General features: G+C 45.0%; 1 protein-coding gene across 2 annotated transcripts in view; it reads left to right on the top strand.

Moving 5' to 3' along the window:
* Positions 1-11,879: 11,879 nt before the first annotated feature.
* Positions 11,880-15,252, top strand: part of dgkzb (diacylglycerol kinase, zeta b) — a 46,616-nt gene continuing 43,243 nt past the window's right edge. For both annotated transcript variants that reach the window (XM_069685883.1, XM_069685882.1), the window contains exon 1: positions 11,880-12,617. In XM_069685883.1, the coding sequence (XP_069541984.1) occupies positions 12,421-12,617 (197 nt within the window). In that variant the 5' untranslated portion in view covers positions 11,880-12,420. The remainder of the gene's footprint in view (positions 12,618-15,252) is intronic.

Here is a 15,252-nt window from a genome sequence, read left to right as displayed (position 1 = left end):
TCATAGTGCCATATTACCCCTCTAGAACATTGCGCTCCCAGGATGCAGGCCTGCTTGTGGTACCTAAAGTGTCTAAGAGTAGTGTTGGAGGTAGAGCCTTCAATTACCAGGCCCCCCTCCTCTGGAACAATCTACCAGTCAAGGTCCGGGAGGCAGACACCCTCTCTTCTTTTAAGAGTAGACTTTAATCTTTAGGGCTGGCTCGGGCTGGGATCAGCCCAGAGTTATGCTGCTATAGGCTTCGACTGCTGGGGGGACCTGACACACAGAGCTTCTCTGAGACCACCTGCTGCTGTGGACCTGCTCAACTCAGACTGCAACAACTACTAACATCAGTCTTCTCCATAGTATCATTATTATTGTTGCTAATGCTAATAGTAGACCTGTTAGTAGACTTCAACTGTTCAACATGAGTCTGGTTCTGCTCGAGGCCTCTCTCTAAACAACAAAGAGTACGGTCTAGAACAGGGTGCTTCAGGGTTCACTCAGAGTTTTCAGTACGGGTGCTTCAGGGTTCACTCAGAGTTTTCAGTACTACGTAGCTGGTTCACCTCTTACCAGGATAGATCACCATGGTAACTTATGCTGAACACCTAACCTGCTCTGGAGATAAGAGATCAACCTGAACTAAGCACCACCTACTGACCAATCAGGTCTCTTGCTTTAGGAGCTCTGTGAGCACATCATAAGAGGGAGGAGGGAGAGAGAGCGAGCGGTAAAACACTTCCTGTTTACCATCTGAGTTTATTAAATATATTCATGAAATATATTTATTGTGCTTTACTTGTACATCCACAACAGAGCCTGATAAACACACTTTATAGGCTGTTTATTTGCTCCATGGGTCCGTCTGATACGGCTGAGAGAGTAAGGTCTGAATCTGTCAGTAACGCAATGAAAAAACATCTGTGCAACGTATTCATCTGATGTAATAGGCTACACGGGTGTTATAATACATGGTGCCCTAATGATGGAGCAGTGAGAGCTACTGTTATATTTGCACATTTACACAGTCTGCTTTTTTCAGCTGAGCGATGTCAGTCTGCATTATGTGTCTCTTCTTCCTCTCTTTCTAAAATCACAGTTTGCTCTGAGTTTGAGTTTCTCGCTTCGCCGTGTAGGCCCCTGCTCTGTTTGGAAAGTGTCTTGAGATAACTTTGCTTATGATTTGGTGCTATACAAATAAAAATTGATTGATTGACCAGTCAATCACAGGGCTGACACACAGAGACAGACAACCTTTCACGCTCACATTCACACCTACGGTCAGAGTCACCGATGAACCTAACGAGTATGTCTTTGGACTGTGGGAGGAAGCCGGAGTACCCGGAGGGAACCCACGCATGCACGGGGAGAACAACACTTCTAGCTGCAGGCCACAGTGCTAACCACTGCACCACTGTGCAGCTCATTAAATTACTAATTATTGGATAATCAAAATTAATATCCAAACATTTATGCTCCTCAGTATTTAGGTCAGCAGGAGCTGCAAACACATTTAAAAAGTATTTTGTTTGCACAGTTCCACACAGTGTCTCTGTTGTTGTTGTTTGAGGACACAATGACTGAGAGGAACCACTAGAGGGAGGCAGAGTACACATGAACACACCAGACTGCTCAGGTCACTGAGAGTCTGTAATCACAGTCCATTCACCTCTCAGAGCCTCTGATCAGCTTCAAACATGTTGCGTTGCACATCCTGCTCTGCAGAAGACTCCGGACTGTTTGAACACAAACATTTATGAGATGTAAACGGCTGCATTCAGGATTAATGACAAACATCCAGAACTTATTATTAACGGTTTGATAAATAACACAGGAGAGAAGGACTGACAGAAACTTTTACTCGTATCAAATGTCCCTGATCTTTCTGATTTCACGGGTCAAAGGTCAAGCGCCTCCTTAACAATGGGCAGAAACACAGGAAGTGTCTCATAATGTCTTTAAAGTAAATTCATAATGCTTTCTCCTTTAGAGTTGACATAATGGATAGATAGTCAACACATTCAGTGGGAGAAATACAAATGCAAACAGTAATGTTCAGTGTGCCAACCCTCTGAAAGAGCTGCTTGTTAAGAGCAGAGGGAGCAGAGTTCAATCTGACATGTACTTCTTTTTATTGTTGCTGTAAAATATCCCCACATGCCTTAAATGTACTCTCCTTGCTCCACTCCAGTCAAGCTGGTGGCAGTAATGCACCTCTAAGCTTGTTTGCCAACTAACAATGAAACAAGAAGAAGAAATCCCTTTTGTTAACAGAGAACTGTCACAGCACGTACAAGTGTCAAGAAAAATAATCTAAACTCTAAAACCCTGCAGAAATACAATAATGAAAAGAGAGTGATGAGTGGTTCTCATGAACTGGTTACAAATGGGAATTAAATTCAATTTTAACATCAGCATCCAAACCACCAGACTCCATTGACCGAAACAGTCATTTGACCCCACAGAACACAGGACTCTCTGATCCAACGCTGCCTCCATCTGTTAGTTGGTTTGTGCAACACAAATGTACTGTTGATCCAAACTAACACTTTTAAACACCAAAGTTTCAAACTGACACAAACAAATGAACCGATGAAGGCGGCGGCAGACCAGAAAGTCCTGTGTTCAGTTATGTAAAATCAGTGTTTTTCTGAATGGAGTCTGGTGTGTTTGCAGACATTACAGAAAGGATCCCTACAGAGATAGACCTTTTTGTTACAGAGGAAGATGATTGTTTTAACCACAGACAGACGTTACATCGCTCTCTGCAAACACACCAGACTCCATTGACAAAAACACAGATTTTACCTTGCATAGCACGGGAGTTTCTGGTCTACCTCTGCTTCGATCAGTTACTTAGTCTGGGTTATTGTGTGTTACACAAATATTGTGTTGAATCTGAACTAATCATTTTAAACATTAAAGTCACAAAATGACACAAAATAAACTTACAGGTCAAAGCTGCAAAATATCAGCACCTCTTGTGCTCTCTAACGTAAAATCAGTGTTTTTCTGAATGGAGTCTGGTGTGTGTGCAGAGAGCGATGTAACGTCTGTGTGTGGTTAAAACAATCATCTTCCTCTGTAACAAAAAGGTCTATCTCTGTAGGGATCCTTTCTGTCATGTTGTCACACACTTAGAATAACAATCTGAGCCTGTCAGTGGAAACAACTTTTAGTGGACGACCTTTGACCCATCAAGGATTATGTTGCAGCCATTACAGCCTGTTTCACTGCTGCAGGATGAACACATCTACTGGAGACACTCACACACTTTGTTCGTGAATTCCTCTTTAAATATAAAAATATATCTTTAAATATATCTTAAAGGACTTCTTCAGAGTAAGTCTACACCAATCAGCTCGCTCCGTCGTTCGACTGACAGCTGTGACTGGTGAGCTGTGTGTGAGCTCAGTGGATCCATCATGTGCTTGATAATAACTTCCTGCTCTCATTAGAGACGTGTAACATCATTCATGTCCCCTCGGCCTCCTCAGATCTGTCTGTTGATTAGTTTAGTTCCACTTTGCTCTCCTTTGAACAGCAGATCTAAGATCACATCTGAACACTTTAAACCAATCAGAGGGGCTTTCATGTTGCTGTTAGCGTCTGTGTGTTAGCTAGCAGACAGGAGGCTCCACCTGCTGCAAAGACAAAGATCTTCAAAGTGAAGGAAAAAAAGACACCAGATCACAAATGACACATGTCACAAGGTTCTAATGATTATTATTTAACATGTGTATTAGCATGCTAGCAGCTTTATGCTAATGTCTGTATGTCCACACATATCTCAACAAATGTTAGATGGCTTTTAATAAACGTTCAGTACAAATAAGCTAATGTTAGCATGTTAAGACACTAACATGGTGAACAAGGGAAGCATCGGGATGTTCCCATGCTCAACCTGTTTTCTCCTGTTATATGTTTTATATTTATTTTATAGATTAAAAGTTATCTTGATCAGAAAATACATTTCAACTCCAGCACTGCCTCTTTTTACCTGACGGGGGAAACCTGGTCTAAACACCTGTGAATTAAAGGCTGGACTGATGCAATGCTGCAGCACGTACTGACAAGAAGAGCTCACATCTCTGTTTCAAGTCCTTCTTCTTACCTACAAAGCTCTTCATGGTCACAGTGCCATATTATCCCAGTAGAACATTGTGCTCCCAGGTTGCAGGCCTGTGCTACCTACAGTCTTCACAGCAGCCTTGTTTAGTCCGATTGAACCGAACCCTGGAGCGTTTGTCCCCTCGGTGCGGTTTGTTTAGGTGGTGTGAACGCCAGAATGAAACTCTGGTGCGGATCAAACAAGCGGACCATGATCCGCTAGAAAAGACGGGTCTCGGTCTGTTTCCAAACGAACCACGGTCCGGTTTGACTCTGGTGAGAAGGTAAACGGTCTTAAAGTAGGACCACGTACAGGAAACAAACCATGAAACTGTGTGTTGTAGTGTTTACGGGTGCTGACACGCAGAGAGATGAGCAGAGGACAGACGTGGGGGAGCGATGAGGAATTTCACAGATGATTGTGGAAACGCACGAGAACACGGAGCTGTTCAGACTGATCAGTGAGAAACTAAAGGAGATGGAACTGATTGATCTGTGGTGTGATTGATCCGTGTGCTCTCTTGCTTTGTTTACTTCAGGGAGTTTTCACATGTGGAAATTCTGACCAATCAGAGAGCAGCAGTAAAAGCTGCCTTGTGCCTTGTCTTTAATTGGGATCAAACCCTAAGAGTGTGGGAGGTAGAGCCTTCAATCACCAGGCCCCCCTCCTCTGGAACAATATACCAGTCAGGGTCCGGGAGGCAGACACCCTCTCTTCTTCAAGAGTAGACTTCAATCTTTAGGGCTGGCTCGGGCTGGTCCTGTGCTGCTAGCTTAGACTGCTGGGGGGACCTGACACACCAACAACCTCCTGTCTCTCTGTCTCTCTCTCTCTCTGTCTCTCTCTCTATGTCCCTCTCTCTCTCGCTCTGTCCCTCTCTCTCTGTCTCTCTGTCTCTGTCTCTCTGTCTCTGTCTCTCTCTCTCTCTGTCTCTCTCTCTATGTCCCTCTCTCTCTCGCTCTGTCCCTCTCTCTCTGTCTCTCTGTCTCTGTCTCTCTCTCTCTCTGTCTCTCTCTCTATGTCCCTCTCTCTCTCGCTCTGTCCCTCTCTCTCTCTGTCTCTCTCTCTATGTCCCTCTCTCTCTCTCGCTCTGTCCCTCTCTCTCTGTCTCTCTCTCTCTCTCTGTCCCTCTCTCTCTCTCTCTCTTTCTCTCTCACTCTGTCCCTCTCTCTTTGTCTCCTTGTCTTTCTCTCCTAATCTCCAAGAGAAAAAAGGTCCAGAAAGAAATCAGGAGGAATAATCGACACTGAAACAAGGTTAGAAGATGAAAACAAAGGACCAGGTGAAAACAATGAGGGCGGGGCACACAATCACACAATCACACAAGTGGGAAAAGACGAAGACAGAAAGTAGAGCAACAAACAAACAAAGTAAAGTAAGAAGTGAAACAAATAAAATACATGACTAAATAATGATACTACAACTTTTCATGGACACACTGAAGGCGGAAAAACAACCTCCACCTTCTGGAGACGGGAAGAGGACGCAGGCTCAGGCCTCAGCTCCATCGTTAGGAAACACCTGACGTTACATCGCAGTCATCTGAGAGGTCTTTGGATCTTTTTCCTCGTGTGCTGACTCATCAGTCAGAAGGTCAAGGTGATGTTGAATCTAAACCAGAGAAATGTTCCTGTGTAGTGATCAAGTACTGACACCAGTGTGTACTAGAGCTCGGCCCACAGGACTCTGGAGTACTCCTCCTGCTGCTGAGCTTCATGTGAGGTTCAGTCAAACGCTGGCCTCTGATGACATAATCGCTGCTCCACTGTTACTTTTTCAAGCCGCGCTGGAAGTGACTCATGACCGGCTCGTATGAATCAAAGCAGATTGTTGACGGTGTTTCGTAACGCTCTTTATGTAAGGGAGGGCTGCAGTGTTTGAGGGTGGAAGAGGAGCCTGTGCACCTGCCCACTCCCACTGCAGCTCCACCCCACACCTGCTGCAGCACACGGAGGCCCAATATCACCTCTCCAAATATAAACACATCAGCACAGCTTCAGGTAGAACACACTGAAAACACAACGACTCCTCACCTCAGCTGTACTTTGTGTTTACTGCTGGTTAAAGCCTGGTCCTTCATCCACCAACAACCAGAGTCCGACTCTCTCAGCTGGAAATCTCTGGCGCTCAAACGAGACTTCAGAGTAAACAAACATGGCGGCCGACGGGCAGGAAGAACTGGTTTGATAGTGATAGTGATATGAGATGAAAGTTTTTGGACTTTTTACTGAAAATTCAGGAAGAAAAAAGAACAAACTGTGGATGAAGTGGTGGAGACGGCGTGAACACGGGCTGCACATCTTACTTTATGCTGCACGTTTGCTTTGGTCGCCAGCGCTCTGCGGTTGCTTCCTGCTTCAGTCAGCTCGCTTCCTGATTGGCTATCGTTTGGTTCCACGTGTAAAAGTTGTGTTGTCTTTTATTGCTCAGAATAAATCTATGTCACTCTACAAGGACAGCAACTGTCGGTTACAACCTGATAACATATTACACCCAAACATGAACTAGTTTTTAATTAGTAACAGAGAAGTTGTTTCACACCTGGTTGTTCTTGTATTGAAGTCACTGCATGTGACTGTTTATGAACCTGTCGAGCTTCCGTACTGATCCTCACAGTGCTGCATTGATTAGGTGTGTGTTGTGTTAAAGTGGACAACAGTCAGTTAACGCTGACACAGTTCATAATTCTGTTGCTGTTCTGTGCACGTTTTCACCAGGCCGGTCTCTGTCATGCTCTCATTGAGGATCTAACAGTCGTGCATTGTGCTTCTGGGTTTCTGGGAAGAATAATGAGATTACAGTTACCTCCAGGCCAATTATTAGAGCCATAACCAGCAGCAGAGAGCCATCAGGCTGAACCCAGGCAGGCTGATGTGATTAGGGAGCACAGGGCCGGGCCGTGTCATGGAGGACATGTTTGATGTCGTGTTTATGATTTATGGATTGAACCCTTCGACACAAGACGACAACGATCTGTCAGCATGCCAAACCTGACAAAGACTTCAGTAGGAACTCCTCAAAGATTCAAAATCTTACTACAGTGTCGTCATGCTAGCATCCTGCAGACAGCTAGCATGTTCACGTGGTGCTCGTTAGCATTCTGACAAAACACTGATTTGTTGCACGAGAGCGAACGTGATTGAGCGGCTTCCCTTAATAATTCACCTTTACATACTGTTAGCTTCATCATTCATTGTTGGATACAATCAACACTACTAGCATATTCACTCAGTGTTCTGCAAACAATAACAGTAAAGAAAAAGCTAACTCAGCTTAGCCTGTTAGCTGTGTCATAGCTACTTATAGTGACCTGGTGTTGTTTGCTTCGTAATAATCGCTGATGAAGTCTTCTGCAAATGCCAACTGCCAACTGATCTGCCAGATCAGCCCTGCAAGTGATCAATGAGCAGAGGATATCCACTCAAGGCAACATAAGCTAACTAGCATCTCATCTGTGTAGCAAGCAACGAAACCATACTGAGGTCGCCCCACGAACTGAAGCCCTGACCACGTTGACCCAAGTTTTTCAGCAGCATCAGCCACGTTTTTCAGGCTTCACTAGATGAAAGCTTTGGTTGTGGCGGGCGGCTCTCTTCTGCTGATATTAGCTCTAAGCTAATGGTAGCCAGGTTTGCTCACTGTTGGCTTAGCAGAAACTGGATCACGCAGCTCCTGAACCAGCAGGGACACATGTTCTGACGTGGGGCTGGATGTTTGCACGTGCTGCTGTAACTCTGTTATTGCTGCAGTGTTTGTTTGAGTGCTGACACAGGGAGAAGGGCTGTGTTTGGTAAGTGATACAACTCACCGTGATGGGGATTCACTTTGTGATATGTTGTGTAACAAACTGAAAAGTGTCACAGTATAAGAACACGAAACCACATGCAGGTGATCTGAGGCCGTTGTTAAAGAGGAGGAGATACTGCTGGTGTGTTAACATGAAGAAAAGAGTAAATGCAGCTTGTAGCGCTGTCATATGAAGGTCCTCAGTCATCAGCTCTGGTCACTCTGAGCTTAAAGACGCTCTCATCCGAAAGGCTTCTTCAGTTCTGCAGCGTTCGGTGGGCGGAGCCATCAGCCTGAGTGATATGAACAGATGATATTCAAACTCACATTAACAGGAAACTTAAAGTTGACTTTGGTTCTTCTTTTCGCTCTGCAGTGTTTACAGTCTGACGTGAACTATAAGTTGTCCTTTATCCTACATTTCCCAGCATGCTTCGACACATTTTTCAGAGATGGAGTGTGAACATTATTGAGGAAACTTTTCCCTGTGAAATAACAGTTTGTCCAGTTCTTCACGGTCTGTGGACAGTCCTGGATCAGCCATGGAAAATACTGTTCATTCATCACGAGGATATTTTGTACTCTTAGTTGTCATAAATGGTACATCAAAGAAACAATAAAAATATAACTCATTTAATTTTGAGCCTTTATTCTGAAAAGGACAAAATAAGTATATGAGAGAAGTAAGTATTTAAGTCAGGGATAGAGAGTGTATAAATATAGTATTAGAGTATTTCATAGAGAATACTTGTACGAGTTATAAAACAAAGACTGACAGAAGTATGATGTACTTTAAAGAGCCTGTAAGAGCAGCGCTGAGCCTCTGAAGCTGGAGAGGAGCCGAGCGCTGAACACGTTCTCTCTGGAGACAGAAAAGGTTAAAAGCATTTCAGGCTGAGCCGACGCATCAGTAACATTCACTTCAGCCCCGAGCGCAGAGTTTGGCCTCCGCAGTGTTAGATAACAGCAGCTCTACTATCACAAGTGCTGTGATACAAGCTGCAGGTGAGGCAGAGGAGTGGCCCGGAGGATCTCCGCTCCAAAGAAACCTGAAGGAGGAGGAAGTGGAAGAGGTCAGGTCACCTAAAGCTTTAAAAACACACAACAAACAAATATTTGAACCTTTTAATTTGCTACAAATGTAGCTTTTGAGATTCCTGCCGTATGAAGTAAACGTAGCCTTAGTGACGTCACCCCGTTTCTGTTTTTAAGACGTTTTGGTCGCCGCCATCTTGTTTTTTGGAGCCAGAAGTGACCATATTTGGAGAAGAAAGTGGAGCTGGAGATTATGAAGCGTTAGCAGACCCTAAGTTTTCAGCTAATGTTAGCTTGGTTAGCAATGTGCAACTGTAATTCACAGTAACAGTGATTTGAATGTGGATGCTAATGTTGGCTAGCAACTCCTCAGAGTCTTTTAGTACAACCAAACACTGAACAAGACATTTTTAAGGTTGCTATGGAAGTGACCTGTCAATCACAGGTTGCCCCGCCCTAACTCCTCCCCCTCTTCCTGGTCTGTGTGACTCTCAGTGGGAGCATCAGTGACTAAATGAACATCATGCTGTGTTGAAGAAGACTTGAAACTAGAGACTGAGACCATAAAGTCATTAGGAACATGTTTACTGAGGGAATACATCAGGAGAGGAGGAGGAGCATGTTCTCATAGACTTCTATAGGATCACACTGAGTCGCCCCCTGCTGGACATTTAAGCCTGGAGGCTGTGTCCTCTTCTTACACACAGTCTGTGTGTCGAGATGAAGCAGCAGCTCTGCAGGTCGTCTGAGGTGACTCGTCTCAGTCACTGTCACTTTAACTGCCATGACAACATGTAGGCCTCCATCTGCACTCAGACTGTACAGGAAGCGGGGCACGCCATCATCACCATCATCATCATCATCATCATCATCATCACCATCAGTTCCTCTCATCATCACCCAGGGCTGATCTGTGGTCGAAGAAGTACTCAGATTCTTGACTGTATGTTTAACGATACAGAATATTATCTTCTACCTGCGCTTACAGCATCCAAAGTAAAAGTACAAATGATGCAGAATGAATTTAAAAATGTTTTTTTTATTTGTGACATCAGCAGCTCTTCTGTTTTTTTAACTTCTTGTTGCTTCACTTTGATGTCATTCCTGTCTGACAGTTTGGTTTCTTTTAAAAAGAAAGATTGCATTTTATAAAACGGGGCGGCTGTGGCTCAGTGGTAGAGTCGGTCGTCCTTCAATCGGAAGGTCGGAGGTTCGATCCCCAGCTCCCTCAGGAACATGTCGAAGTGTCCTTGAGACACTGAACCCCAAATTGCTCCTGGTGGCATAGCCAACGGGTATGAATGTGACATCTGATTGACAGTTGGGCACTCTACATAGCAGCCTCAGCCTCATCAGTGTGTGAATGGGTGAATGTGACATGTAGTGTAAAAAGCAGCTTTGAGTGGTCGCAGAGACTATATAAGTACAGTCTATTTACCATTTATAAAACCACAGATCGCTCTCTTCAAACACACCAGACTCCATTGAAAAAAACTGTAATTTTACCCCACAGAACACAGGAGCTGCTGCTCTGCTGCTGCCTCAATGTAGTTTGTTTGTGTTATTGTGTGTTTCACAAATATTGATCTAAACTAACCACTTAAAACTCCGGTCACACAATAACACAAACAAACAAACCAAAGGAGGCAGCAGCAGAGCAGCAGCTCCTGTGTCCTGTGAGCTTAAATCAGTGTTTTTCTGAATGGAGTCTGGTGTGTGTGCAGAGAGCGATGTAACGTCTGTGTGTGGTTAAAACAAGCATCTTCCTCTGTAACAAAAAGGTCTATCTCTGTAGGGATCCTTTCTGTCATGTTGTCACACACTTAGAATAACAATCTGAGCCTGTCAGTGGAAACAACAAGAACTTTTAGTGGACGACCTTTGACCCATCAAGGATTATGTTGCAGCCATTACAGCCTGTTTCACTGCTGCAGGATGAACACATCTACTGGAGACGCTCACACACTGTCCGATAGATATTTAGACTCTAAAATATGTAAAAATAAATAAATAAATAAAATCCAGCCCAGGTTTAAAAATAACAGAATTACCATTCTCCCACATCTTTTATTATTAGTTTTAAAGCCAGAGATGAATCGTTCCGTGGTCTGAGCTCATATTTTGCTGTTTAATCTGGAGAACTTTCCGAGCGTTAAACTTGAATATTTACACATTCAGCAGGTGTTGATGTTTTTATCAGGGAGACGGAGGAGGCGTCATTGAAAACATGTTTCACAGGCAGTTGAAGATTTGAGTGGAAAAACAAATCAGGAACTAATTATAACTGAGACCAGAGTATTTTTTGGTTGAAACGTGTCCTGATGGATCTTTTTTAGAGAAAGGACTCAATCTGAGCTCCGTCCTCTTGGCCGCTGCACCTCTGTTTTAATTGGCTGTCAAAAATAACCCGGGCTCATCCTTCAGTTCCTCCTCGGAGCGGGGAACCCAGGGGATGGAGCCGCCACGTGCACGTGGTGAAGGGCTCTGCGTGGGCCTCGCTGCGGCCGTGCGACCTCTGCTTCACTGCAGTACAAACACTCTCTCTCTCTCTCGGTGTGGGCTGCTTCTCCATCTTTATGTAAAACCTATGTGGGAGGGGAGCACATTGCAGAGTAGGGCTTCAGAAATGTGATCCAAGTGAGAGGCAGAGGCAGAGAAATGCTCTCATGTGCAGGATATGTTAATTCTGTTCTGTTTAACACCTCGAAATTCTTCCTCTGGCGGGTTTGATTAAAGAAGAAGAAGAAGAAGGACGAGGAGGCCTCGCTGGCTCCTCGTGCGTCTGCTCTGTCCTGACACTCAGCTCCACAGAGGAGAAAATTAGTTCATTTCCTCTTTTTTTAGAAGCTGCACAGCCTCAGAAGCTCCAGCAGGTGGCAAAGCGCTCACCTCCCCCGGTCAGCCAATCAGAGCAGGGAGAGCCAGGGGTGGGCGGGACATAGGAAAAAGAGAGGGAGAGCCACAGAGCTGAGATAAAAGTAAAGAGGACAGAGAGAGCAGGGCAGCAGAGACCCACGGCTCCAACCGAGACAGAAAACAAGAAGAAGACGAGGAAGAAGTGGAAGAAGTGGAGGAGCAACAGGTCAGCAGAGAGGAGGAGGAGGAGAAGGAGGAACAGACTCCTTCTTTGTGTTTGGGTTCAAACTTCCTGGATTCTCTGCTGAGCGTGTGCTGTGAGGAGGAAGAAGAGAGCATGAGGAGGAGAGAGGCTTCCTCAGGCTGGGAGGGCTAGGAGAAGGAAGGAAGTAAGGAAGTTAGAGAAAAGACACCCCCCTCTCCTCCTCCACCTCCTCCACCTCCCCCTTCCTCCACTTTGTTTTGAATGTGCTGCTGCTTCCTGGTGTGAGCTGAAGCTGAGCAGAGACACACGGAGGACCTGCAGCTGCACTTCCTGTGTGGGCTGAGTGGAAGTGTTGCTGTCAGAATGTCTGCCTGCTCCGCCTGTGAGAGCTCCACGCTGACCTCCAAGCCGCTTCGCCTGTGAGAGGAGCAGCAGGGAGGCCATGGATCAGCAGCCTGAGGAGGAACAGCAGGATGGAGGAGGGGGGCCCTTCACCTCCACCTCTGCGGCCTCCTCTTCCTCCTCCACCTCCACCTCGTCCCCCTCACCCTCCAACGCCGAGCTGCCCCCCGCCGCCCCCGCACCCCGCTGCCCCCACAGCAGCAGGACCTTCACCGGCCTGAGGATCTTCTGCAGGAGGTGAGTGTCTCCATCAGCTCCTCCTGCACCTCCTCATTCAAACTTTCACACACAACTTTGTAACTTCACTCCCTCTTCACTCTGCTGGGCACCTCCTGCTGCACAGGAAGTGATGCGTTATGCGGCACATTTCAGCTGAAAGTAAAAGATGTGTGATGTGGTGTGTGTGTGTGGAAACAGGACGTCATGTGTGTGTGTGCAGGGACAGGATCCGCTCTGTCGCTTATTTGACTGAAATGAAGACGTAAAAAGTTCCTCTCAGCTGCAGACGGACGTTTTATATCAAAGTAAGTTTGGGGCCGATGCCTGGTCACTACGGTGTGAGACAGTTTGCTGTTTGCAGGAAGAATTAGCATGCAAACCACTGAAAGTTTGTGTGTACATGTTATGTTGTGTATGTGGTATTATTCTGAGTCATAAAGAAAATCATTGAATCTTTAATATAGAAGCACAGAAGGTTTATTAGTGCTGACAGAAGGACGGACGGGAGCTTTGAATCGTTGGATGTGAAACTTGATTGAATTCTCTTCAGTCTTCTGGTTTGTGTTTGACATTTGAAGACGTCGGCTTTTAGGATATGTTGATGTTTTCTAACATTTTATTAACCAATAAGTTTCAGCAGAGTTCCTTCATGTGTTTGTTTCTCTCACTGTTCAGTGCTAACATGCAGCTGTGGGCTCATGACCTTGACCTTGACATCAAATCTGATACTGATGCCGACACTCCAACATGAATGAAATGTATCAAAATATAATAATATTAATAATAATAAAAACAAGTGTAAATCAGAGCCTGCTTCATGGTGACTGGACTCAGATCGCAGCTGTGTCAGTCTCAGTGTGTCGATATGAAGAAGAGAAAACGATGCTCGGGGTGATTCAGAAATGGTGTCATCGTGTAGTTTGTCCAGCAGAGGGCGCTCTGACTCCATCGTCTACAGTCCTCTCAGCACTGTCTGCAGCTGAGCAGACGCTGGCTCACACGATGCAAACTGATGTTTAATATTAATAATTGTGGTTATTTGTTGGTGAAAGCAGCAGAGGACGTCTGCAGAGTCACACATGAAGGTTGTGAACTGATGTCGGTATCATCAGTCACATTTCAGATCGACTCATCCACAAAATAATCTGCAGATTAATGAAGAGCAAACATATGACCATGTTGAAGCCCGGCTGCCAAAGCCCAATCGAACAGCTCAACATGCACTGATCCATAACTGATATCAGGTATCGCTCTGACAATGACTCAAACAGCTGCAGCGTGTTTGGGTGATAATCTGCAGAGGCATTAGTGTGTGTGTGTGTGTGTGTGTGTGTGTGTAGGTGTGTTTGTGTGTGTGTGTGTGTGTGTGTGTGTGGTCATATGAAGCTGATGTTTCCTCACACATTATGCTCTGCCTGTCAGCACCAGTGTCCGGTCGCACCTGAAGCTGTGTGTTGGCTCTTCCTGACTCCGCCCCCTCCTGTCTCCATCGTTGCTTGTGTTGTGTTAACTCTCAGATGTACGTCGCTTACATGAAGTAACATAAAGAGCAACCTCAGTCTGAGGTACATGGATCATTAATCAAACTCAGGTGCGTCTCTGACCCGGACAACGACAGCGATTATCATCGTCAGTGGAGAACAGCGTCTGATGGAGGCTGAAGCTCATCCTTGTTGTCTTTCAGTGTTTGTGAGAAGTTCTGATGTAAACTGTCAAAGTTCATACAGGAGAACAAATATGGCCGCTCTGTTGTTGAACTGAATACTTTTAAGTGTTTCTAAAATGCATTTATCACATCGAGATGAAACTGACGAGCTTCTGGAGCTGTTGCATCTTTTAGTTTCACTTCAGTTTCTGAGCTTCAGTCTGCACCCGGTCTGTTTTAGGTTTTCTCTGACAACTAAAAGTTCAGAGGTCATATCAGCGTGTCACAGGGTCGAAGTCGTGCTCCAAAATAAGTCCTGAAGATTCGACAAATCAGAGACCAATTCTACTTTTGCAAATAAAACGAGAGGTCAGGTGTGAGGACGAACATCACTCCGACTGTCATTCAACACATCAAACACCGGCAGGGACCGAATGTGTCACAATATTTTGATTGACCCTCACTGCCAACCGTTGCTAAGGTCAAGCTAACGTTATCCTGCTTGCTCACAGATGATTAAGCGGTGTTCAGAAAGAAAGTTTTCACTGACGCAAAGAGAGTAAATACGTGCGGCACTTTGCTGGAGCGGATCAACTTCAAATGAAACTAAAGAGCACAACGAAAGAGTTTCCACGACGATACCGAGAAGCAACGCAGCAACTTCGCCAATGCCGACAGACCAATCAAACGTCTTTCAATAATAAATAACTTTTTTAATTACAAAAAAGCTGATACTAAAAAATATTATTCCTGGTTGTTGTTTTAACCGAAGGACAAAAAGGTTTAAGTGGGACCCTGGTTAAACTTTACAGAGGGGGTCATATATCATGACTGTCGCCACTTTACATGTTATTAATGTAACTGCGGTTCCATTAACACTGCGACAAAGGAAACAGAATAACTGCGGAGCGTCTGACACTGAGTTTACAGCCTGGCTCTTTGAGTAACACGAGCTGACATTATTCACCTTCAGTGCTATGCTAACATGCTAATACTGATAATATAAAG

Source organism: Semicossyphus pulcher, unplaced genomic scaffold (assembly GCF_022749685.1).
Source record: "Semicossyphus pulcher isolate SPU_LCO1_2020_fin unplaced genomic scaffold, fSemPul1.0.p SCAF_8, whole genome shotgun sequence".
NCBI lineage: Eukaryota > Metazoa > Chordata > Actinopteri > Labriformes > Labridae > Semicossyphus > Semicossyphus pulcher.
The sequence above is the reverse complement of the archived record's forward strand: the minus strand, read 5'-3'. Positions and strand labels throughout refer to the sequence as shown.